Genomic DNA, 20,827 nt, shown 5'->3' on the forward strand with positions numbered 1-20,827 from the left:
GGCCAGCGCGCGCCCCCGATTAAAGGGGCCGCTGGGCGCCGCTCTCCCCGCCCCCCTCCTCCGGATGGCCTGCCGGGCGCCTTCCCCAGTGGCAAGGGAGAGGACGACCCTTCCGCTATGCTCCCTGCCCCGCCCCAGCCTCAGTTCTCCCCTCTGGGAGTCTCCCTGATACCTGCTGCACCCCATATCCTACCTGAACTCACATTCCCCCAAGACGTGCCTCCTCCTCCAGACTGCCATCTCCGGATGACCCCCAACTCACAGACCCCAGCTGCGTCCTCACCTCCCCGCCAACTTAGTAACTTAGTCTCCAAACTGCTCTTTGATTGCTCATTCCCACCCTCATGACAGCCATCCCCAGGTGCGTCCACCGGAGATCCCATGGGCTCTGTAAAGTGCCCACACAGGGAGGCTAAGAGGGTGAACCACTTGTTCTGGGTCACAAAACATGGAGATGGCAGAACTCTGGGCCACAACCAGTACCCTCCATTGCGTGACCCTGTCCAGTCACTGCTCACCGGGGTGTGAAACCGGCTTGCTGCGAGGCAGAAGAGGTGGTGTGAGGAGCCCAGAGCAGACTGGGTTCAAAACCCAGCATTATCACTTTCTCATTAGACCTCAGCCAACTCTTGTGATCTCCCAGTTCAATCCCCTGCCTGCTGGTACCAACCTTATGGTTTCCCAGTGGGCAATCAGGATCCCTGGAAAGGCTTTACAGAGCAGCATCCAAGTCCCTCAGTTTCATTTCCCCTGATCAGATTCCAACAAACATTTCTAGCTTCATTCCTCCCCCTCCACTGCAAAAAAAAAAAATTGCTGCTCCTCAAAATATCATTTAAAAAAAACTTCCTAAGCCAAGGGGCCAAGCAGAGAACATAGGTGCACAGAACACTTTCAGGGGAGAATGTGGGCCGCGTGAAAAGGCGGCCTCTGCTACTTGGCTTGAGCCAGTTGTTGCCAGAAGGGATAGTAGGTCTGCTGCCAGATCCTTTTCCTTCTTTTTTCCTTTCTCTTTTTTCTTTTTTTTAGAGAAGCCAGAAATGTGTTAGGCTTTTTTGTTTTGCTTTTGCTTTTGTTTTAAGGCAAACTGATTTGTAACAGTAGGCAATCAATTCAAAATTGTTAAATGTATCTTGGGCCAAAGTAAAAAGCCTGCGGGGCAGATTTAGGCCTCGTCTCCCATTCTTTTTTTTTTTCTTTTTAACATTTTATTAATTTTTGAGAGACAGAGAGAAACAGTGTGATCAGGGGAGGGGCAGAGAGAGAGAGGGAGACACAGAGCAGGCTCCGGGCTCTGTCAGCACAGATGTGAGGCCCGAACCCATGAACCATGATATCATGACCTGAGCTGAAGCTGGACGCCCAACCAACTGAGCACCCAGGTGCCCCCTCTCCCCCCATTCCTGTCGTGATCTTGCACACAACCGTTCCCATGTGCACTGGACCAGGAGCCCATCAAGGGCAGGGCCTGGACATGCCTCAGTCTGGGTCCCAGGATGCCCTAGGAACATGGAGTGATTGAATACGGTTCCCCATCCCTATTTGCCCTCCTCCAAGTACTGCACATACTGTCCCATGAAACAGCATTTCTTGAGTTGCCTGTTCTGTTCTTCTTCTACTAGTAAGTCCTTACCAATCTTAATATGTGTAAAGGTCTACATCCACTCCTTTCTGAGGAACTCCCTCATCACCAGAGAAGAGTGATCACTCCCTTTTGGGACTCCCTCAGCCCCTGTACCTCTCTGTCCCCAAGATGCAACCGTCGGAGCTGGAACTGTGTGTGCCCCCCACTGGACTGGAAGTCTTCTGGGGACAGCCACAGCAGCTAGCACTCACTCTGGGGTCCCAGCATCACAAAGCTGAGCCTGGCACATTAGTTGGCTTCCGTGGGTGGATGCATGGGCTGACTGAAGCCCCAGGTTTCCCAGCCTGCTGGCCCTCAAATCCCAAGGAGGTGACAAGTGTTGGTATCTTTCCCTCCATCTTGGACCCAAACTCAGAGCAAAGCAAAGCTGCTCTCTTGGGTCAGCCACTCTGAAAATCAAAGGGACCACGAAGAAGGTATTTTATTGAAGTGATCAGGAGTGCAGGTTTCCTGCCGCTAGCCCAGCCTCAGTCCACTCAGTACAGTCTCATAGGTGGAAAGGACCAGGCCTCTGGGCTCCTCTGGGCCACCACCCAAGAGAGGCTGGGCAGTGGGGGAGGGCTGGGGCTCCAGTCCAGGGCAGAGGTCCGAGGCAACAGAGGTGACGGTGGCTGAGGCAGGGGTTGTTGTGGGCCAACTCCCCAGGGCCGGGGAGGGGGAGGTGTGGCTACCAGCCAGATGCTTTTCAGTAGGTCAAAGGCTGTTGGGGGGCCCCAGGTTGCCCCAGATGGCGAAGGCAACAAGGGCAAGGGATGTGGCAAGGGACCGTTTGGTGGCGCCAGGCTCACCCTGTGCACCGTGGGAGTGCTGGAGGTGTGAGGCATGGCAAAAGTGAGATCCTTTGTCCTCTGCTGCCTCCTCTGTCTCCCCTCCCCTGGGGCCTGCTCCGGGCTGTTGATACAGGAGGGTGTCATCCTTCGGCATTCAGGTCCCCCAGCTTTGGTCCCTGGCACAAAGGGAAAAAGCATGGGAGACAGCTGAGCTACAGCAGACAAGGAGAAAGGGAGCATAGGGAGCAGGAGGTGGGCTCACCTGGTAAGGGTGGCTGGCAGTCACGGAGCACCAGGGTAAGGTCAGGCACACAGCCATGGCAGGCCTGCAAGGTGCCCACGATGGCATCTCTGGCCTCTTGCACTAGGTTCCTCTTGGGGAAGGCCTGTGGCAGAATCAGCTGGCACTGCAGCTCCTCCAGCAGCTGCCCCAAGCCAGGGAGCTCTGGGGGACTGGGTGGGCCTGGGCCTGAGCCTCTAGGCACCAAGTTCTCTTTGCCCCTTGACTGTGGAGCCGGTTCTTGGGCCCGGCTTGGGCTTGGGGAGGGTTTGGTGGGGAGTGAAGAGATGCCTGGCTCCAGGGACCCACTGCTAAGCAGCCGTGCCACATCCAGAGATTTCACCTCATGGTTAAAGAGGCCCCGGTGCTCCCGGCTCAGCCGGCCCTGCGTTATGACCACAAGCTTGGGAACAGTAGGGGCCAAAGGTGGATCCTGATTGGTCACAGGAAGATCCCGACGGGCCAATGGCCGGCGGCCGCCCAACAGGGCCTCGTTACGCTCCCGCCTGGTCTTCCTACGTCGTACACGACCAGGTTTCTCAGGCCGCTGGAAAGGCTGGGGTCCTGGCCTCCGGGGGTACATAATGTTCTAGAAGAAAACGATAGGGCAGTCATCAGCATGCAGATAAGTCAGGGACCTAAAAGTGAATTGTGAGAAGAGAAAATGGTTTGGGGTGAGGTAGAAGAACTATTTACAGAGACAACATGAAAATAAGGCAGTGAGTAGGGAGTGATTGGCAAAGACTTCGTCAAGGAAGGAGTCATGGGAGTCGGATGGAGTCAAGGGAGTCGCGGTGAATGGGAAGGTTTGTCAGAGAATAGAGAACAGAGAAAGGGTTAAGGGTACTGGGATATGAGAAAATAGCTAGAAGATGGGGAATGGGGACGGGATCATGAGACCACAAGGTCTGGTGAACTGTAAGGAATTGTGGACAGAGGAGAAGAAATCCAGAAGTAGAGGAGGTACTGGAGAATGCAGAAAGTGGAGAGAGACGGTAGAGAAAGGCAGAAGAGAAACAGCAAAAAAAGGACAGAGAAAACCTCGGGAAAGCAGAAAGGGCAACGGAGGAGTTACCATGAACTGGGGCCTAATCATGGGAGTGAGGTGGGGTGGGCAGTTAAGGTTAGGAAAGGGGGGTACAGTTGGTGGGGGCAGGGCAAGGGTGGAGTACCTCAACTTCTCCTGCCCCAAGGAACCCCGTCCCCCACCACCCTACGTGGCTGTGGAGTAAAATGGCTTCTTCATGGCGACCCTAGCTCACGACGCACTGAGACTCTTCCGGGCCTCACGCTGGGCCTCACATGCTCTACACGCATGCGCACGCCCCTCCCACGCCCTTTGACTTCCTGCTCTCGTGCAGCAGCACGAGGCACAGCGGGCCAATTATAGTCCCGCCCTTTCCAGCCTTATTTTCAGAAACCTCTCTCATTTGTCCTTTGGCACCTCCCATACACCAATCTGCTGTGAGGCCCACTGGGCCCGCCCCCTTCCTGAATCGCTGACTGGTTTAGATTTTCTGGGGGGTGGGGCCAGGAAGAAAAGAGTGGTGTGGTGAGGCATAAGGGGAAAAAGAGCCATGGCAGTCTCCACTTGTGTCGGGTCCCCAGTCACAGAATTCATCCCTAAAGAATCAGTATAGAGTCATCGCTCAGAGCTAGGATCTGGAGTTAGACTACCTAGACTCAAACAACCCAAACCGGCACATCTGAGTTGTGCGACCTTGGAAAAGTAACTGCTCAGACCCTCAAGTTTCCTGTTTTGTACAATGGAGTTGACAGTAGTACCTCCTTCATGTGGTTGCTGTAAGTATAAAATGAGCCCATATGTCTAACTTGAAACAGCACTTGGTTTGAATGTAACGAATGGCTTGAAGCTGTTTCTCACTAAGCTTTGCTTCAAGAACGGCATCTCTATCTAAACCAAGCTTTAGGGGCACTTAGGTGGCTCCGTCGGTTAAGCCTCCTATCTTTGATTCAGGTCAGGATCCCACGGTTCGTGAGTTCAAACCTGCACACAGCCGGTTTCAGATATTTGGTCTCCCTCTCTTTCTGCCCCTTTCTCGCCTCCTCTCTCTCTCAAAACATTTAAAAAATAAAACGAGGGGCGCCTGGGTGGCTCAGTCTGTTGAACGTCAGACTTTGGCTCAGGTCATGATCTCATGGTTTGTGGGTTCGAGCCCCGCGTCGGGCTCTGTACTTACAGTTAGCTCAGAGCCTGGAGCCTGCTTCGGATTCTGTACCTCCCTCTCTCTCTGACCCTCCCCTGATCGAGCTGTCTCTCTCTGTCTCTCAAAAATAAATAAAAAACACTTTTCAAAAACTTAAAAAAATGAAATAAAGCTATGGCCAGAGTTTCCCCATGCCCTAATAAGCTATATTACCTGTGTAATACTGCTTACCCAGACTTCCTGATTTTTCAAAGCCAAACTCAAACACTACTCCTAAGAACCCCCTCACCCTCAGAGTCCTCTTCCTCCTCCTCCTACGCCACCTCTCTTAATCACAACCTTGATCCTTTCCTCAGCTCTGTGTCTGGATCTGTCTTCCCCAACACCCTGGGACAAGGCCAAGATTTGACCCATTCATTTAATAATCATTCAAGCTCTTGGGAGCAGCCATACTACTTGGTACTATGAGTCAGGCCCTGTTCCAGGCAAGTGGACTGAGGCAAAACATTAACACGATAAATCAGACTATATTTCAGTATGAACCTACCTAGAAAGAATGAATAGATGGGAAGGTCCCATCTGGGAGTGGAGCTACAGGAATGTAACCAGGAAGTTTAGGGGAATGTGGGACACCCCCCACACCCCAACCTGGTCCCCGAAAAGAGGAAGAGTTGGGAAGACTTGAGATTAATATAGGCTGGGAGGGGCCGACCTTAGGTGGCCTTGGCTATGGATGTAGGTTTCAGAGCTTAGACACACCTGTGGGTTTAGGGAGAAGAACAGAGGCCACAGATCTGCAAGATGAGCTGGGCGGGAGGGGCGCCAGGCTGGACCTGGGCCTTGCAGCATCTCTAATTTCCTGTCTTTTTCTGCACCTTCTGCCCTCCTTGCAGGGCCTGTGATGTTTGTAATACAAAGATATGTAGTTTAGATTTTACGCCACAAAAACTGCTGTTTTTGAGCAGGGGAGGCCCACGTGCAGATAGGCTCACTAAAGTCCTAGTGCTGTCTAAGGGTGTCTCCTTACAACTGAGGCTCTATTTTTCACATTTTGCTATCTTTTTTTCCTACCTACATCAATAGAAAATGGGAGCGTCCCCTCCTAGCCAGGTGCGTACTAGCCACCCCTTCAAGGGATCTGGGAATGGACTCGTCCACTCATTCCCCCCCCCCCCCCCCCCCCCCGTGAATGGCACACAGATGCGCGCGCGCGCACACACGCACACACAGCTGGTTATCCCTTCTGCACATTTCTCGCCGTACAGTAAATGGTTTCTTACGGGCGCGGGCGCGCGCGCGCGCACACCCACACACACACCCACACACACCCACACACAGCTGGCGATCCCTTCCGCACATTTCTTGCCCTACAGCAAATGGGTTCTCCCCCAACAAGGAAAGGCTCTAGGTTTTCCCCGCCCACAGCCGGCCTTTCAGGTAGTTCGTCCCTCCCCCTGACGCCGGTGTGGTGTGTGTGGTTTCTCCCTACGGGTGCTGGATGGTCTCGCCTCCCCGTTCCCAGGTTCCCGGGTGCGCTGGCCGCCGCCGCCCGAGCGTGAGTAGCCCGGGCGGGAAGCGCCGGACGAGCCCACTGCGCGGCCGCTGCGGGGGAAGCATGGGTTCCCAATTCCACCTCCCCTTTTAAGTGAAGGTTTCCGCTCCAGCAGAGGAGGCGGTGCCCGGGATCCGCCGCCGTCCTCGCCGGAGTGCGGGCGTCGGGACCGTCCATTGTTGCCTAGAAGGGAGGGGTGGGCGTGGCGGAGCCACCTCCCCGGCCAACTCTTCCCGGGTCGACCTCGCTCGCCCATCCTGCAGGAAGGAGCAGCGGCGCCAAGATGAGCGGAGAGGAGAACCCAGCCAGCAAGCCCACGCCGGTGCAGGACGTGCAGGGCGACGGACGCTGGATGTCCCTGGTGAGCGACCCGGCCCGCGATACTCCGGAGTCCGGGAAGGGTCTCAGGAGAGCAGCCGGTTGGCGCCACACTCTCTGTGGGATTAGGAAACTGGGGGCAGTTGGGGTGGTGGAGGCAGAGCGGGGAAGCCGAGTGGGGCGGACCAAGCAGCGCGCGTGCCTTTGACCGCCCCCTTGTACGTCTCCGAAGCACCATCGGTTCGTGGCCGACAGCAAAGATAAGGAACCCGAAGTCGTCTTCATCGGGGACTCTCTGGTCCAGCTAATGCACCAGTGCGAGGTGAGGCCGGTCCCCCGTCCCCCTGCCCCACCTAGGACTGTGCCCTCACTGACACATCTGGATCAGAGCCCAGGCCAGACAGGGTATAAGGTACCCAGAATAGTCTCAGGCAGCACACCACCCAAAACTCCGTGTAAGATGCAACATTCTATTGAGAAGGAACTGTGTGACCAGTCTTTGTCAGATGAGTTTGTGTGTACTGAGACTTAAAAATCAGGCTTTCTTGCAAGAAGATTGCCTAAAGTGAGATTCTATTGTTTGCTTAAGGCAGTGCACAGCCCTAACGGGTGTCCACAAAGCCATGGTCTTTGCACCAAATGAAAGTCAACCATAATAGCTCTCCACAAAGGGAATCCAATTATGTTATCTTTCCACTAAGTGAGGTCAAACGTAATGGCTTTCATCAACCGTGAATGCTGTTGGTTCAGTGCGTGACTCAAGCAGAATAGGTTTCTGAAAACTGAGTCTCGCTTCTATGGAGCTCCATGAAAGTGAGACCGTAATAGGTTTGCATAAAGCGAGATTTGACCAGACTGCTTCCATAAGGTGGGGCTCTTCCATGATGACCTTTGACTTGGACAGAGGGTGGTGGTCCTTGCTAATGCCCTGGTGCCCACACCACTTCTTGTCTGCAGATCTGGCGGGAGCTCTTTTCTCCTCTGCATGCACTTAACTTTGGCATTGGCAGTGATAGTACACAACATGTGCTTTGGAGACTGGAGAATGGGGAGCTGGAGCACATCCGACCCAAGGTGAGCAGAGCTGGAGTGGGTAGCTAATGTACCCCAAGCCTCCCTCCTTACCGCTGCTTCATGCCTCTCTTCCCGCAGATTGTGGTGGTCTGGGTGGGTACCAACAACCATGGGCACACAGCAGAGCAAGTGACTGGTGGCATCAAGGCCATTGTGCAACTGGTGAACCAACGGCAGCCCCAGGCCCGGGTCGTGGTGCTGGTGAGAGGTTGGGAGGGCAGGGAAGAAAGAATGCCAGGGGTGGTCACAGCCAGCACAGTTCTGGGCAGCATGGCACAGAGCAGTGGCTTTCAGACAAAATCTCCTGGTGAAGCTTGTTACACACCCAGCAGCTGTAGTTAAGGTGTTCAGGGACCAGTGAGCCCCTGTTGCCCAAGAAATTGCTGGAGATTCTGGTGGGGGTGTTGCAAAACTCGAAACAATTAGCCAAAAATAGGCGTTCCTGGGGTGAATCCAGGCTCTATCACTTCCAGCTGGAACACGTCCTCCTCTGAAAGAGGGATGGACCCTTTGCCATGGTGTCGTTTTTATGATGGATACTTGGAAAGGAGCTGGCACCCGAAATACTTGCTGAAAGGGGTCTCACACAATGGGATCAGGAATTACCCTTCTGATCCCCCCAGAGCTCCATCCCTAGTGTATTCCACACCGGAGAACTTCCTGGTGAGGGCGAACAGTTTGTCCCAGAGAATAGGATACCCAGATGCTGGTAGGATGTCTCCTCATAATTCTTGGTGGCCTTTCTCAGGGCCTGCTTCCGAGGGGCCAGCACCCTAACCCACTTCGTGAGAAAAACCGGCGAGTGAACGAGCTGGTCCGGGCAGCATTGGCTGGCCACCCACGGGCCCACTTTCTGGATGCCGACCCTGGCTTTGTGCACTCGGACGGTACCATAAGTCACCACGACATGTACGATTACCTGCATCTGAGCCGCCTGGGCTACACACCTGTCTGTCGAGCCCTGCACTCCCTGCTTCTGCGTCTGCTGGCCCAAGACCAGGGCCAAGGTGGCTCCCGGCCAGAGGCCACACCCTAAGCATCCTCCTGCCCCAACATTAAATTCTCATTCCTTCGTCTCCCGTTTCTTGCTTTATGGCCACGCCCTTCTGGGTATCTCAACCTGAACTTGGATGTCTGTGACCCTGCAGCCCTGGAGGGCGCCCTGCCTCTGCCTGAAGCAGGCTTCACCGATCCATCAAGGCACTCTGGTTCTCGCAGCACCTAGCAGATTTTTCCTATCAGTAACACTCCGTGCAGGCACTACCAATCAGCAACACCCTGGGTGAAATCAGTGTGCCAACACTACCCTGTAAGATCAAGGTTAAACAAGAATTCTGGGGATGTAGTGACCCAGCAGTCAAAGCCAATCCAGAGCTGCCTTCCCCCTTTTTGCTGAAGATCATCCCCTGGCTGAAGCTTCTGGTGCTCTGGTCGTACCTTGGATGCTATTTCCTACGGAAGCTTCCTGACCCTCCCCATCCCAAGCAGTCTGTGCCTCCACAGAGGGCATCAGTGCCAGTCTCCCCAGAGGGGCACTGTCCACATGCCTCGAGGGGTGTAACCCAGGAGGATCCTTTTGGCCTGGCTGCAGTGCTGGCTCAGCCACGTGGGGGCAGCAGGGGTCACCGAGAACAGCACTATATGGGCGGCTGGGCCAACCCCTCCCTGCCCACCACCACCTAGGTTCAGACTGCTCAGGTCCACTTAGAACTTCAGGGATGAGCTGCCCTTCTTACAGCACCTCATCTCTGGCCTTCCTGAGCCCCCACGTTGGACAGCTGTGACAGGCAGAGTAGGGACAGGGACTCCCAAGCGCCACCGCTGAAGAGAGGCTGCTCAGTCCACAGTGAGTCAGGGTCCTCAGCCCACAGGGTCCCTCTGATGTGGGGAGGGGAAGGTCTCACCCCCACGTTGGGGGGGGAAGTGTATACGTTCCTGGACCATCTGGGGACAGTACAACCTACCCCCCCTTCTCCCTATAGAGTGGGCAGCCACACAAGTGTGTTAAACAGCTTTAATTTCGGTCATTTCGGCTTCTCGGCACAGTAAGAAATATTGCACATGATCAACATGTTTTGTTCTGGGGATGGGGACAAGGGTAGGGGGAATCACCTTCTTAGAAAGTACAACCCAAGTTGGGAGGGCAGAGGGGGTGGGGAGAGAACCCTCCCCATGCCTGTGGCAAAGTGCAGGAGCCCCCACCCCAAACTAACCTGAGTCCAGCCCCTCTGGGGAAAAAAGGGGTGCATGAACTCCCCCTACTCCACAGGCACCTCTCCCTGTGGCCCGAGGCCCGCACTACCCTCCAGCTTGTAGCCCTCACATGAGCCATTTTGCATAAAGTACAAGTGAAAAGGTCTGAAGGTAACACACTCCAGGTTATATACAGGGGCTCCATGGAGGCAGAATGTGCCCCTGCTTCCCCTCAGCTGTCCCCCGTCACAGGGAGAAAGCTGTGGGGGGACGGGGGATAGACAAGAGGAGCAGGCCTCATTCCGCCCCAAACTAGAAAGGACGAAATGGCTTTATTGGGGAGGAGGTAACCACCCTGCCCCCCCCCATTCCTGCCACCTACATACTGTCCATGTCCTGAGGGGGGTACTGTGGGTCCTGGGATCTTCTTGGGCCCCTCACCTGCCTGTGGCAGCTGTGGAGGGGCCAGGGGGTGGGGAGGAGGCCTGGGGGGGGCCCTCCCAGCCAGGCTGTCCGGGACCCGGCTCTGGGGGTGGAGGCAGTGGCGGGGCAGCCGGAGCTGTGCCAGAGTCCGAGCCAGGTGAGGTGGGGTCAGGGCCCCCAGCGGGGCTGGGAGTGGGGACAGGGGCAGCAGCAGTGCCAGTGGGGGGTGGTCCGGGGAGGGTGGCCTCAGCTCCAGGGGGCTGCTCCGTGGGAGTGGCCGCCTGCATGATCTTCTGGCGCACCTCGCGGATCTTCAACTGCAGACACACCTTGGAGGGGAAGATGTCTGCGTAGCGCGCCTGGAAGGCTGCCGTGGCCTGGGCTGGGGACAGAAGGACGATGGGGGGCGGTGGGGAGGGCAGGGTGAGATGAGCAGGCAGGGCCTCTCCAGGTGCGCCCCCAAGACTCCAGGACACACTCACCCGATGGAAAGAAGCCGTGGTCCTGGAAGAGCTGCATGACCAGGGCCCGGCGCTGGTCCAGGGTGCGCCGCAGTGAGGAGTATGGCACCTTCTCGTATTCCAGCTCCCCGAGCACATCCTCGGCTTCCGTACCTGGGAGCAGCATAAAGGAGCACAGTCAAGGCTACCGCAGCAGCCTGTTCCCTGCCCCCACCCCCGCCCAGATGTCCACTCAGCCCTTGCTGAATCCTGTAACACAGCAGAGTTCAAAGAGGGCACTTGCCTCTGGACCCTTTTGGACCCTAACACCCACCCTCCCATCCTTAACCTGCTATCCTTCCCATCACCATCGCGCAGCCCTAACTCTATTCCCAAGACCCCACCCTTCTTAAAGCCCTGGGCCCCCCCACAGCTCCGCCTGCCTCGGTGCCAGCACCTGTACGGTCAAAGGTGAAGATGTCCCCCTCGCATTTGGCACTCTTCGGGGTGTTGGGCTCTGAGCTGCAACTGGAGCGTCTCCTCATCTTGCGCTTGGGCGAGGTGGGGTCCTCAGGGGCCGAGTCCAGGTCTGGTCCAACAGAAGCAGGCTCAGCAGAGGCAGCCCTGGTCTGCCCCCCACTTAACCCAGGTGCCCCACACTCGCCTACCGGTGGAGTTCTTCCTCTTCTTGCGGTAGGAGCCCAGGATGGCCCTGGGGGAGGTGGCCAGAGACTGCAAGGTAGGCGAAGGCAGCACCTCCTCAGGCCGGAACTCAGGCAGCTCAGCAAAGCGCTCTTCGAAGTCCACCTCCGACAGGACCCTGCTGGAGAGCCGGCGGGGTCACCTCCCCTGCCTAAGACCACAGCTACCCCACTCTCCTGCCCAGCCCACACGCTCTGCCACGGAGCCCAGCCCATGCTCACTTGTCCACAGAGTCAAAGGTCTTCTTCAGGGGCGGGGGCCGCACCTTCACCTTCTTGCCGGTACCAGCTGCCTCCTTGCGCTCAGGGGTGTCCCCAGCTGCCCTCCCACTGCTGCCCTCGCTGCTGCTGCTGCTACCGGGGGCTGGGGCCGGAGCTGGGGCCGGGCTGGGAGGGGTGGGAGGCTCCCCACGGCTCTCCAGGCCTAGCCCAGGGACTCGCCAGTCTGAAGATGAGCTGGGGAATTTGCTGGCCTGGGGTAGGGACAGCAGGGAGACGGAGGACACTGGATTCAGACTCGATGGGGCAAAACCCAGAACAACAGAGAGCTGGATGCTAACCACCCACAATATACAACTTCGGAGAAGACCCAGCAACGGGGACAAGCAAAAGGGACAAGCTTCCAACCCCCCGCCCTGCAATGCCCCCAACCCCTGCAAACAAGGACCGAGTTCAGACAGGTATGCAGGTAAGAGGGATGCAGCAGAAAAGCAAAGAGTGGACTGAAATGCATAGCTGTGCGGCAACAGGAGCCGCCTGGCTTGGTGCACACTTACCATGGTCTCCGGGCCCTTGGTGCCTGTCCGCTCCTCAGCAGGCGGGGGTGGTGGGGGGCTGCTCCGGGCTGTGGGAGCCCAGGTCTCTGGGGGTGGTGGAGGGGCGGGCGTTGTGGGCTGCCCCTCAAGCTCAGACTCGAGAGCAGGGGGCTCACGGGCTGTGCCAGGCTCCAAAGGCTGCCGGGATGCAGGGCCTGACCGCCCAGGGGCACCTGCCTCAAAGGAACCCACAGGAATGCTGGCGATGGCCGCCTTCACTTTCTGGGGGGCTTTGGGGGTAGGCCGCTGGGCTTTGGGGGCCACTAAGCTGTAGGTCATGGAGCCTGCTGGTGGAAAGAAGAGCATTTGCTGAGCCAGGCCTGTCTGGAGCCCACCTTCTGGGTCCTCCAAATCACCCCACCCTGGGTTGGCCCGACACCCACCTGTGGCATTAGGAAAAGGGCTGGTAGGGGCCGGGGTGGCAGTGGCAGGGGCCGGTGGGCCCTTGGGCAGGATGGTGGCAGCAGGTGGGGTTGTGCTAGTAGCCACAGTGTAGACCAGGCCTGGGGGCGCTTGGGATGGCTGGGCCAGGGGTGCTGAGGAGGTGGGTGCTGGGCTGCCAGGGTAAAACGCTGTGATGACGGGACCTCCGGGAGTTGTGCAGGTGGGTGGCAGCTGGGGGCTGGGCACAGGCGACACGCCCACCTGGCCAGGAGCCAGCAGCGGGGCTTGGCCTGCAGAGATGAAAACAGAGGAGAGGCAAGGGCCCCAGTTAGGGCCTGGACCACGTCGGCACCACCCTGGGTCCCCAGCTCTTCCTGCCAGGCTGCCCCTCACCTGAAAGCAGGGGCTGCACGAAGGCAGGTCCGCTGGGCCCCAGTGAGGTGAAGCCTAGGGCTACCGAGCTCGTGGGCCCATACGAGGTGACTGTTCCAGCCTGGCTGGACGTAGGGCTGGTGCCCAGGGGCAACGCGTGCCCACCCGCCGACTGCACGTAGGTGATTCTGCCGCAAGGAGAGGAAGGGGGAGTGAGGTAAGCTGGCCCCACCCAAGCCCATCGCTAGGCTGGCCTCTAGGTGAGGGCTCAGCTGCCATTACCTGGTGGAGGAAGGCAGCAGGACCTTCTGAGGCTGCGAGGTGGGTCCGGAGAGTGTGGCTGGGCTGAGGGGCGGCACCAGGCCGCTGGGTGTGCTCACGGGCACTGGAGTCAGCTGGATGATCTGTGGGCAAGGGCACCCACAGACTGGGGTAAGCTAGGGACCCAGAATGGGGAAGGGGAGGACCAAGATCTAGGTGGATCTCAGCAAACACAGGAAACACAAAACTTGGAATCAAGACAGAAAAGAATAAAGAAAAAGTTGACATTGAGGAGTACAATGCATAAAGAAGGCAAAAGATACAGACACCAAGGGCAGAATCAAGATGCACACAGACACCGAAGTGAAAAGATAAAGTCCTAGAGACAAAGTTTCAAAGGGACAAACAAAAAAGAGAGAAAAGGAAGAGTGACTGAAGGAAACACACACAGAGAAGCCTCCACCCAGGAGGGGAGGAATGAAGCACAGGCAGAGCCAGGATGCCCTTACCTTGCTGGGTGGCTGGGCACCATTCTGCACAGGTACTGAGAAAGGCGGGCTCACCAGGGGCAGTGGCTGGCCAGCCCCGCCCCCCCGCACAGACATGCTAGGGGCCGCCAGGGGCACCAGTACCTTCCCGGGTAGCAGCTGGGCTGAGCCACCCGGGGGCGGGGCCTGCACAGGAGAGACTGACTGGGCTGCAAGTGGAGAGAGGAGAAATTACAAGAGAGCCAAACAGGCCTGGGGCCCCTCTCCTCCGCTGCTCAGCTCAGGCCTCACCTTTGGGGGGCGGGGCGGAGGGTACTGACTGCAGGATGGGGATGCCAGGAGTGGGTGCAGTGGCAGCCAGAACTTTGCCGTTGGTTGAGGTGCCCGGTGGGAGGGTGAAACGGATGCTGGTGGTGGGTGCGGGGCCGCCGGGAGCTGCTGCCTTAGTCCCAGGGGCTGGTGCCGGGGCAGGAGCCACCTGAAGCTGCTGGGGCAGCGTGGGCAGGATGTACTGCACCTGGGTGATTCCCCCAGCTTTGCCCAAGGCGCCTGGCTGCAAGATGCCCAGAGGCACTGGCCCATTGGGGCCACTCCCAGCCCCTGCTCCTGAGCCTGTAGTGGCCCCACTGCCGGGGGCCCCCTGGGCTATGAACTGGACAGCAGGGGGCGCCGGGGCACCATAACCAGGTGTGCCCACCAGCAGGTTGGTGACTGTGGCAGGGGCCTTCCCCACAGTGCCCAGTAGGGGCCCAGCCACCAGATGTGGGGCTGGCGAGGTGGCTGCTGCTGACTTCTTGTCTGAATACACTAAGCTTACACCCAGTGGAGAGCTCCCAGGTGCTCGGGACCCAGCGGCCGGCTCAGTCCTGGCACCTGTTGTGTCACTTGGAGATGCCTCAGCCCGGCCAGATGTGGGAAAGGGCTTAGAAGCGATGGGCACAGGAGTGCTACTGACAGGTCGCACCACGTTGGTGACCATGGTGGCAGCTGGGCGCGACAGGGGGGCTGCTGGGGCCCCATAGGCCAGTGAAGGGGCTGGGGCTGGGGCTGAGGGCAAGCGGGCTCCACTGCCTTCCCGTTCCTCCTTATTTGGGGGCAGGACCAGCGTCTGCAGAACACTTCCTCCCCCACCAGGAGGTGCTGCAATGACCGAGGGGCCCGGTGGCTCCAGGCCTCCCACACTTTCGGGTCTCTTACGACGGAAGGTGGCAGGATCCGTTGGGAGGAACCGCGTAGCCTTGGAAGGTGTTACTGGGCCACCAGACCCAGGGGGTGGGGGCCTCAGTGGGCCTGCTGTGCTGCCTTGACCTGACTCCTGGGCCTTGAAGGTCCCTGAGCCCAGTGGGAAGGAGGTGACAGCTGAGGCTGAGGAGGAGGCAGGTGAGGACGAGGAGGAAGAGGAGGACGGGGTGGGCCCATAGCCTTTGCCAAAGCCTGCAGGTGGATCCGGGGGCCCTGGGGGCTCAGGGTCCAGCGATGGGCGGCAGTGGGTAAAGGAAGAACGAATCACAGGCGAGAACACCTTCCGGCCAAAGCCCTGGGTGGAAGGAGACACAACCACATCGAGGAAGCCCAGATACACACACCCTGCCCATCTCTGTCCCGCCTGGCAGCAAAGCGAGCTGAAGGACTCAATTCATTCTGGCTGTGACCCAAATCACCATGGGGAAAATAGCTTGCTCTCTGTGGGCCTTATTCTCCCTGTGTCAGTGCACATAAGCAGGTATTTCCCCTTCCTGAAAAGAGCAAATGACACCATGTCCCAAGTTCTCACCTTGCTGCCCTCTGGGTCCTCCCCAGAACTGTCTCCGCTCTCGCTGTCGGTCACCCGCTCCTTGCACTTGAGGTCGATGTCAGTGGTGCCAAAGCCATCGTCGGCTAAGGGAACAGAGAGAACAGCACTGGCAAGAAGGCAGAGTGCAGGACTACGCAGAAGGGACAGCATGGAGCCCAGGCTTTGCCCCAAGTCAGCAATAAGTGTTGTCCACGAATGCTGTTCCTCAGCCTAGGGTGTGCCCACCTGCCCAAATGGGAAGCCTAAGAACATGCAGGTTAACGCCACCTAACCCTGTGCCTGATGGCCTGGCCATCCATGTCCCTGTCTTCCCAGTTTCCTGCCTGGCCAGGAGCTCCCGAAGGGCAGGGCTGGGTTTACTCAGTAGAGCCTGAAATGAACATGCTTCCAATCATAAACATGCGAGAGAAGAGGGAGCCTGAGGCTTAAATCAAATCCCTGCCCACCCCTCAAACCTAGCCTGCTGCTCTCTAGACAGGACACTGGGCGCTGCCACTGCTCACCAATGACATCATCATCTCCCTCCTCCTCACAGATGACCATGCGTTCCTCATCACTGGTCATGTCCTCACTGGCAGCACGCTGGGAACGGGACGCCCGGGTGGGCAGCAGCGGGGGTCGCCCACTGGCTGCCAGGGCACCTCCCTCACCGGAGGCCGAGAAGGGGCCTGGAGCCCCATACTGGGCAGAAGGCTTTGGACCAGAATAGGATGCAGGACCAGACACCATCTGAAGGGCAGGTAACCAGGAGAGTTCAGAGGGGAGCGTCACCTGGGGCAGCCCTCCCTGCCCATCTCCCCCACCCATCGGACCTGAGTCAGTTCCTGTAGCGCCTGGCTATCTACTTCCCCACCATCCAGGCTGTGGACCCCACTGTGGGAGAAGGCTCGGGGCCGGGCTGAGCCAGGTCCCCCCACTGTGTGCAGACGCTCAGCCCCACACGAGCCGCTCCCTGGAGCCTTGGTATCCGAGCTCAAGAGTGTCTGGGCTGCAACTGACAGGAGCTCCGAGGACACTGCAGAGTAGAAAGAGAGGAGTGCTGCAGAGTCCAGGAGCCTTTTACCAGCCCTCAGACTGGCCAAGCCATCCACACGTATTTCTAAGTAATGGACAAAAAGAGTTTGGAAATCCCGGGCCACCTGGCAGAAAACAGATACCACCCACCAGGCCCAGCATTTCCCAGTGGATCTGGCCCTCTGGGATTGCAAGGAGAAAGCCCATTGCTTCCCGAGAGGCAGGCCTTCTTCGAGTACGAGACTGAAGACAAGCAGGGAGGTGCTGCCTAGCTGATAACCACTGGCCTGTCTGAGCCCCCATTCCCTCCTCTCAGAGAGGGAGGAATGGCCCCATCCTCAGAGAGCTGCAGGCCCGTGCCCACAGGATTGCTCCAAAAAAAGCGCCTCAGGACGGCACTGTGCACACCAGACAGTCTCAGTCAGGAGAAGCAGCCAATGAGGGGCTTCCAACTTCAGTTCTGGGAACCAGCCAAGCTGGAGTGGAGATTCTGGCACCTCCGTTTACTAGTTTCCTATCATTTCCAGCAAGTGATTTTGACTCCCCGAGCCTCAGTTTTCCCATCTGCAAAACGGGGCACAGCTTTCGGTACTAGAAATTATGCTCTCCTTGCTGCCTGACGTGCACTGTATGCCCAGGAAATGGCAACCCATAATGAGATTACTGTTTGGAAACTTTATGTCTCTAGGCCTCCCTGGCCCCTTCGCATAAAACAACTGCCAGTTTCTTTATGGGTAAGGGTCCTCAAATTAAATGACAGGGCAGAGACAGGCTTCTGGGCCACGGGCTGAGCAAACAAGAGGGTAGCTGGCACCTCTCAGGGAGGGAGTGACAGGGCAAGAGAGCTGAGGGGCTGACTAACCTCCAGGGGCAGCGGCAGTCCCTGTCTCCGACATGCTCCGCTCCCGGGTCTCCTTGTGCCCTCCTGCCAGCCCCAGGCTCGTGGGCTTGGCCTCTGAGCTGGACTTCTTCCTGTCCTTGTTGCACCACTTCCAGTCCGGGTGAGCCTTAAAGTGGGCCTCTTTCACCTGGCAGCAGAGAGTGGAGAGACCCTTCGCTCACCCGCCCCACCAGAGGAAGCTGGGAGAAGCCTAGAAAAAGAGGTGTTACCTGGAAGGCCAGATCATGGTACTTCTGCTTCTCCTTGGGCCCCAGGGCGTACCACCACTCGCCCAGGATCTTGCTGACAGTTCGGTTGTCCTGGTTGGGGTGACGCTGGTGGACCAGGGCCCTGTGCCGCTTGCTGAAGATCATGAAGGCATTCATGGGCCGCCGAATATGGTCCTTCTCCCGCTGCGGCAGACACGGGCCCAAGTGGGACGGTTAAAACCGGGAAACAGGCTTGGGCTGCCACAGGGTGAGCCACGGACAGGTAGAGAGGAGGCACCTTGTTGGGGCTGCGTCCGTCCTTCTCCGAAGAGGAGTCTCGTTCCTTTGGCAGGGCACTGAGGGACTGGGTCCGGCGTTTCCCAGGTGGCAGGGGCAACTGGATCTCAGGAGACATGATGGAGAGGAAGCTGTGGTGGGAGCGGCAGGGACAGTGAGGGCCACCTCTCCGGCCACTCCACCCACCAGCCCCAGGCCTCGTGGCACTCACGCATCATCATGGTCACTCTCCGTCTCACTGTCCAGCCGGGGCTCTCCTGGAGGGCCAGGGGCCTCCTCCTCAGTGGTGGGAGGTGGGCCCTTTCCAGGTTCCACCACCCCCAAAGCGTGGGGGGGTCCAGGCCCTGGGCTCTCAGGGCATGTGGCTCCAGGGGGCCGCCCAGGATCAGCATTCCCTGTCCCACCTGGTGGCTGCTCGTGAGCAACAGCCGCCGACTCAGCAGGTTCTAAGGGCGGAGAGGCAGATCAGAGGGCTCTCAAGCCATCTCGACCCTAACCCCACGCCTTCTCTGGCCCCCCACTCCTCACCTTTGCTCTGGTTGGAGGCCACTGGGTGGCTGGCAGGTTGTTGGGCCTCACTTGGTTGCACAGAGGGGTCGGGCTGGCTGGGGGCCAGGAAAGGGACTAAGGAGTGCCAGGGGAACACAGCCACAGAGCGAGGTTCCACGTTCGTCCACACTGTGGGAAGAAGCCAGCTAAGCTGTGCAGCAGGAGACCTTGGCCTTGACCCCCAACTCAAGCTCTTTTCCACCCAGGATGAGGTGGCTCCACGCCTCCTTTACACCCCCTTCCATCCCAGAGCCTCGTGGGCTCCTGCATGCGACATCACTCAGGAAAAACTCCTCCCTGAGAGGTTTTTAGGTTTATAAAAAAGAAAACAGAAGCTAGGAAGGGAAATAGGCCTCACACCCCACTCCCTCCCCCACTGCCACCAGCCCTGCCACCAGGGACCAGGCCAGAAGAATGACTGGCTCCTGTCACAAACCAGGCCATGTTGGACTGCCATCTCATACTCCCAAGGCCCCAAAACCTCAGCAGGGCTAGAACCCTCCCCAGCCATGCCCCATTCCCAGCACCCATGTTGCCATCTGACAGGGCCCCTCATCTTGGCCTCACACTCCCTTTCTCTTTCTTGAGGAGACCGTGGCTTATTTTCTCCTTCTTTTCTCTGATACCCACAGAGAGGGGGCTCTGGTCTTTCTCTTTGCCTCCCTCCCCCTACTACAGATCCCAGAGACCCAACCTGCCTTTCCTGGGCTGGGCACAGGTGGCTCCAGCACCTCCCCCCGCCCCCTAACAGAATCCACTGCCCTCGCTGAGGCCTCCCAGCAGCCCTACCCTCTAAACCTCTGAGCTTATCTTGAGTGCAGCGTCTAGCCCCCTTGCCCAAAGAGAGGGGAGGGTGTGGTAAACTCCTTGGAAAAAAAGGTACACAATGGGGCAGACAAGAGAATTGTTACAAGTCCGTGCCCAAGGAAAGCAAAAATGCCAGGTGTTTTCTTAAGAATATGCACAGAAAGGCATTTCCCGCCCAAGGGGCCAGTCCCAGAGGCTCAACCTTCTGCCCCAGGACCTGGGTGGTAGGAGTGTAAGCACTGGGCCGGGACCCGTCCCTGGCGGGACTCCTAGGCAGGCCTAGGCCAGAAGTGGGCTTCCCTCTCACTGCTGGCTCCCTGGGGGAAGTGGAACCAGCAGAGGCCCCTGTGAGGGAAGATGATGAAGAGAGAAGGGAAACGCCCTAGCCTTGGTCTCCATCATTCCAGGCCTCCCCCTGCTCCAGATCAATCTGACCTGGGGTGACCCCACTATGCCTTCAAAAGCCTCGACGAAGAGAGCCACTGGCCTCGAAAACGAATTGTGCGAGGGGCTGACAAAAGAAAAAGTAGACACTATGTCAACAGGAGAGGGATAAGGAAGCCAGCACCGGAGGGGGTCTCAAGACCCTCTGAGGACCCCATCCTTCATCCCTGGGGCTCTGGGGACCCCAAAGCCTACTCAGCCCTCCAACCCCAAGGACCTGGACCTATGCCTCTCTTCACCAAGATCTTTCTCATCAGTCTTCCTCATCTGCAGGGTGGGGAAGAAAGGGACCAGCAGACAATGGGGGAATAGTCCTTTGGTCCTGCCCCTCCTCAGTGCACTGCCCTCCAGGTTCCTGACTCTCTCCCTGTCTCTGCAAAGCATACCACAAACACTCCAGCCCATCACTCAGTTGTAAGCAAACAACGCCTCACTCACTTCTCAAGCCCTGTTCTTAGCCCCACTACTCGATCACAGTCCCTTCCCCCTCTCTTCCACACCTAGGGCCAGGAGGTCTCAAACCACCCCTATTCTAATACGAGCTCCCAAGCCAGTTACTCTGTACTCTTCGTCTCCGGTGACAACGGACCGGTTCCACCCCATCATCCAAACACCCACAGCTGTGCCCAGCTACTCCCCTCTCCTCATTCTCATCACTCCCGCTACACTCCCACCTGCCGTCACTAACCGCCTGGCCCAGCCGAGCTCTGTAACTTTCCCGTCACCCCTGTACTCTGCATCTATCACTCTCTTACTATACCCCTATCACCGTTACTCCGCACTCAACACCCCGACACCTTGACCCCAGCAGTCCCAGGGCTCAGGCGCTACTGACCGAACATGCCGAGGCCACGGGAGGCCGCGCCGGACGCGGGCACCAGGGGCCTGTGGGCTGAGTACATGGTCCGGCGCGGGGGGGCCCGGCCGGGGCTCGCGCCTCCTCAGCGG

At 58.1% G+C, this 20,827-nt stretch overlaps 3 protein-coding genes across 11 annotated transcripts in view; 1 reads left to right on the top strand and 2 right to left on the bottom strand.

Moving 5' to 3' along the window:
• Positions 1–2,041: 2,041 nt before the first annotated feature.
• Positions 2,042–6,718, bottom strand: PRR19 (proline rich 19). Of its 2 annotated transcripts, XM_029926646.1 has the most exons (4): positions 6,353–6,718; positions 5,623–5,759; positions 2,678–3,284; positions 2,042–2,591 (listed from the first exon to the last, which is right to left on the bottom strand). In XM_029926646.1, exons 1-4 carry the CDS (start codon positions 6,669–6,671, stop codon positions 2,122–2,124), a joined length of 1,533 nt encoding a protein of 510 aa, XP_029782506.1. In that variant the 5' UTR covers positions 6,672–6,718; the 3' UTR covers positions 2,042–2,121. The 2 variants fall into 2 exon arrangements, with proteins under 2 accessions (XP_029782506.1, XP_029782507.1); XM_029926647.1 differs by lacking the exons at positions 5,623–5,759; positions 6,353–6,718 and adding an exon at positions 3,868–3,994.
• PAFAH1B3 (platelet activating factor acetylhydrolase 1b catalytic subunit 3) lies at positions 3,484–8,883 on the top strand. 3 transcript variants are annotated; one of them, XM_029926666.1, is made up of 7 exons: positions 3,484–3,501; positions 4,304–4,498; positions 6,679–6,776; positions 6,966–7,055; positions 7,691–7,807; positions 7,886–8,008; positions 8,556–8,883. In XM_029926666.1, the coding sequence occupies exons 3-7, from the start codon at positions 6,699–6,701 to the stop codon at positions 8,841–8,843; spliced, it is 696 nt and encodes a 231-aa protein (XP_029782526.1). In that variant the 5' UTR covers positions 3,484–3,501; positions 4,304–4,498; positions 6,679–6,698; the 3' UTR covers positions 8,844–8,883. The 3 variants fall into 3 exon arrangements, with proteins under 3 accessions (XP_029782526.1, XP_029782524.1, XP_029782525.1); XM_029926664.1 differs by lacking the exons at positions 3,484–3,501; positions 4,304–4,498 and adding an exon at positions 6,224–6,418; XM_029926665.1 differs by lacking the exons at positions 3,484–3,501; positions 4,304–4,498 and having other exon boundaries at positions 6,537–6,776.
• A 924-nt stretch (positions 8,884–9,807) lies between these two features.
• CIC (capicua transcriptional repressor) overlaps positions 9,808–20,827 on the bottom strand; it is a 25,994-nt gene continuing 14,974 nt past the window's right edge. For 2 of the 6 annotated variants that reach the window (XM_029926608.1, XM_029926607.1), the window contains exons 3-21: positions 18,608–18,757; positions 18,291–18,525; positions 18,081–18,210; positions 17,804–17,986; positions 17,556–17,721; positions 16,492–16,694; positions 16,183–16,408; positions 15,659–15,762; positions 14,176–15,421; positions 13,906–14,093; positions 13,418–13,539; positions 13,157–13,323; positions 12,763–13,053; positions 12,341–12,666; positions 11,787–12,037; positions 11,532–11,686; positions 11,321–11,452; positions 10,906–11,037; positions 9,808–10,805 (exon numbers count right to left, since the gene is read on the bottom strand). In XM_029926608.1, coding sequence (XP_029782468.1) covers positions 10,438–10,805; positions 10,906–11,037; positions 11,321–11,452; positions 11,532–11,686; positions 11,787–12,037; positions 12,341–12,666; positions 12,763–13,053; positions 13,157–13,323; positions 13,418–13,539; positions 13,906–14,093; positions 14,176–15,421; positions 15,659–15,762; positions 16,183–16,408; positions 16,492–16,694; positions 17,556–17,721; positions 17,804–17,986; positions 18,081–18,210; positions 18,291–18,525; positions 18,608–18,757 — 4,775 coding nt within the window. In that variant the 3' untranslated portion in view covers positions 9,808–10,437. Of the gene's footprint in view, positions 10,806–10,905; positions 11,038–11,320; positions 11,453–11,531; positions 11,687–11,786; positions 12,038–12,340; positions 12,667–12,762; positions 13,054–13,156; positions 13,324–13,417; positions 13,540–13,905; positions 14,094–14,175; positions 15,422–15,658; positions 15,763–16,182; positions 16,409–16,491; positions 16,695–17,555; positions 17,722–17,803; positions 17,987–18,080; positions 18,211–18,290; positions 18,526–18,607; positions 18,758–20,714; positions 20,822–20,827 lie in introns of those variants that run through there. The other 4 variants (XM_029926612.1, XM_029926611.1, XM_029926609.1 and 1 more) reach the window with 4 other exon arrangements.

The sequence above is a fragment of the Suricata suricatta genome, chromosome 16 (assembly GCF_006229205.1).
Source record: "Suricata suricatta isolate VVHF042 chromosome 16, meerkat_22Aug2017_6uvM2_HiC, whole genome shotgun sequence".
Lineage (NCBI taxonomy): Eukaryota > Metazoa > Chordata > Mammalia > Carnivora > Herpestidae > Suricata > Suricata suricatta.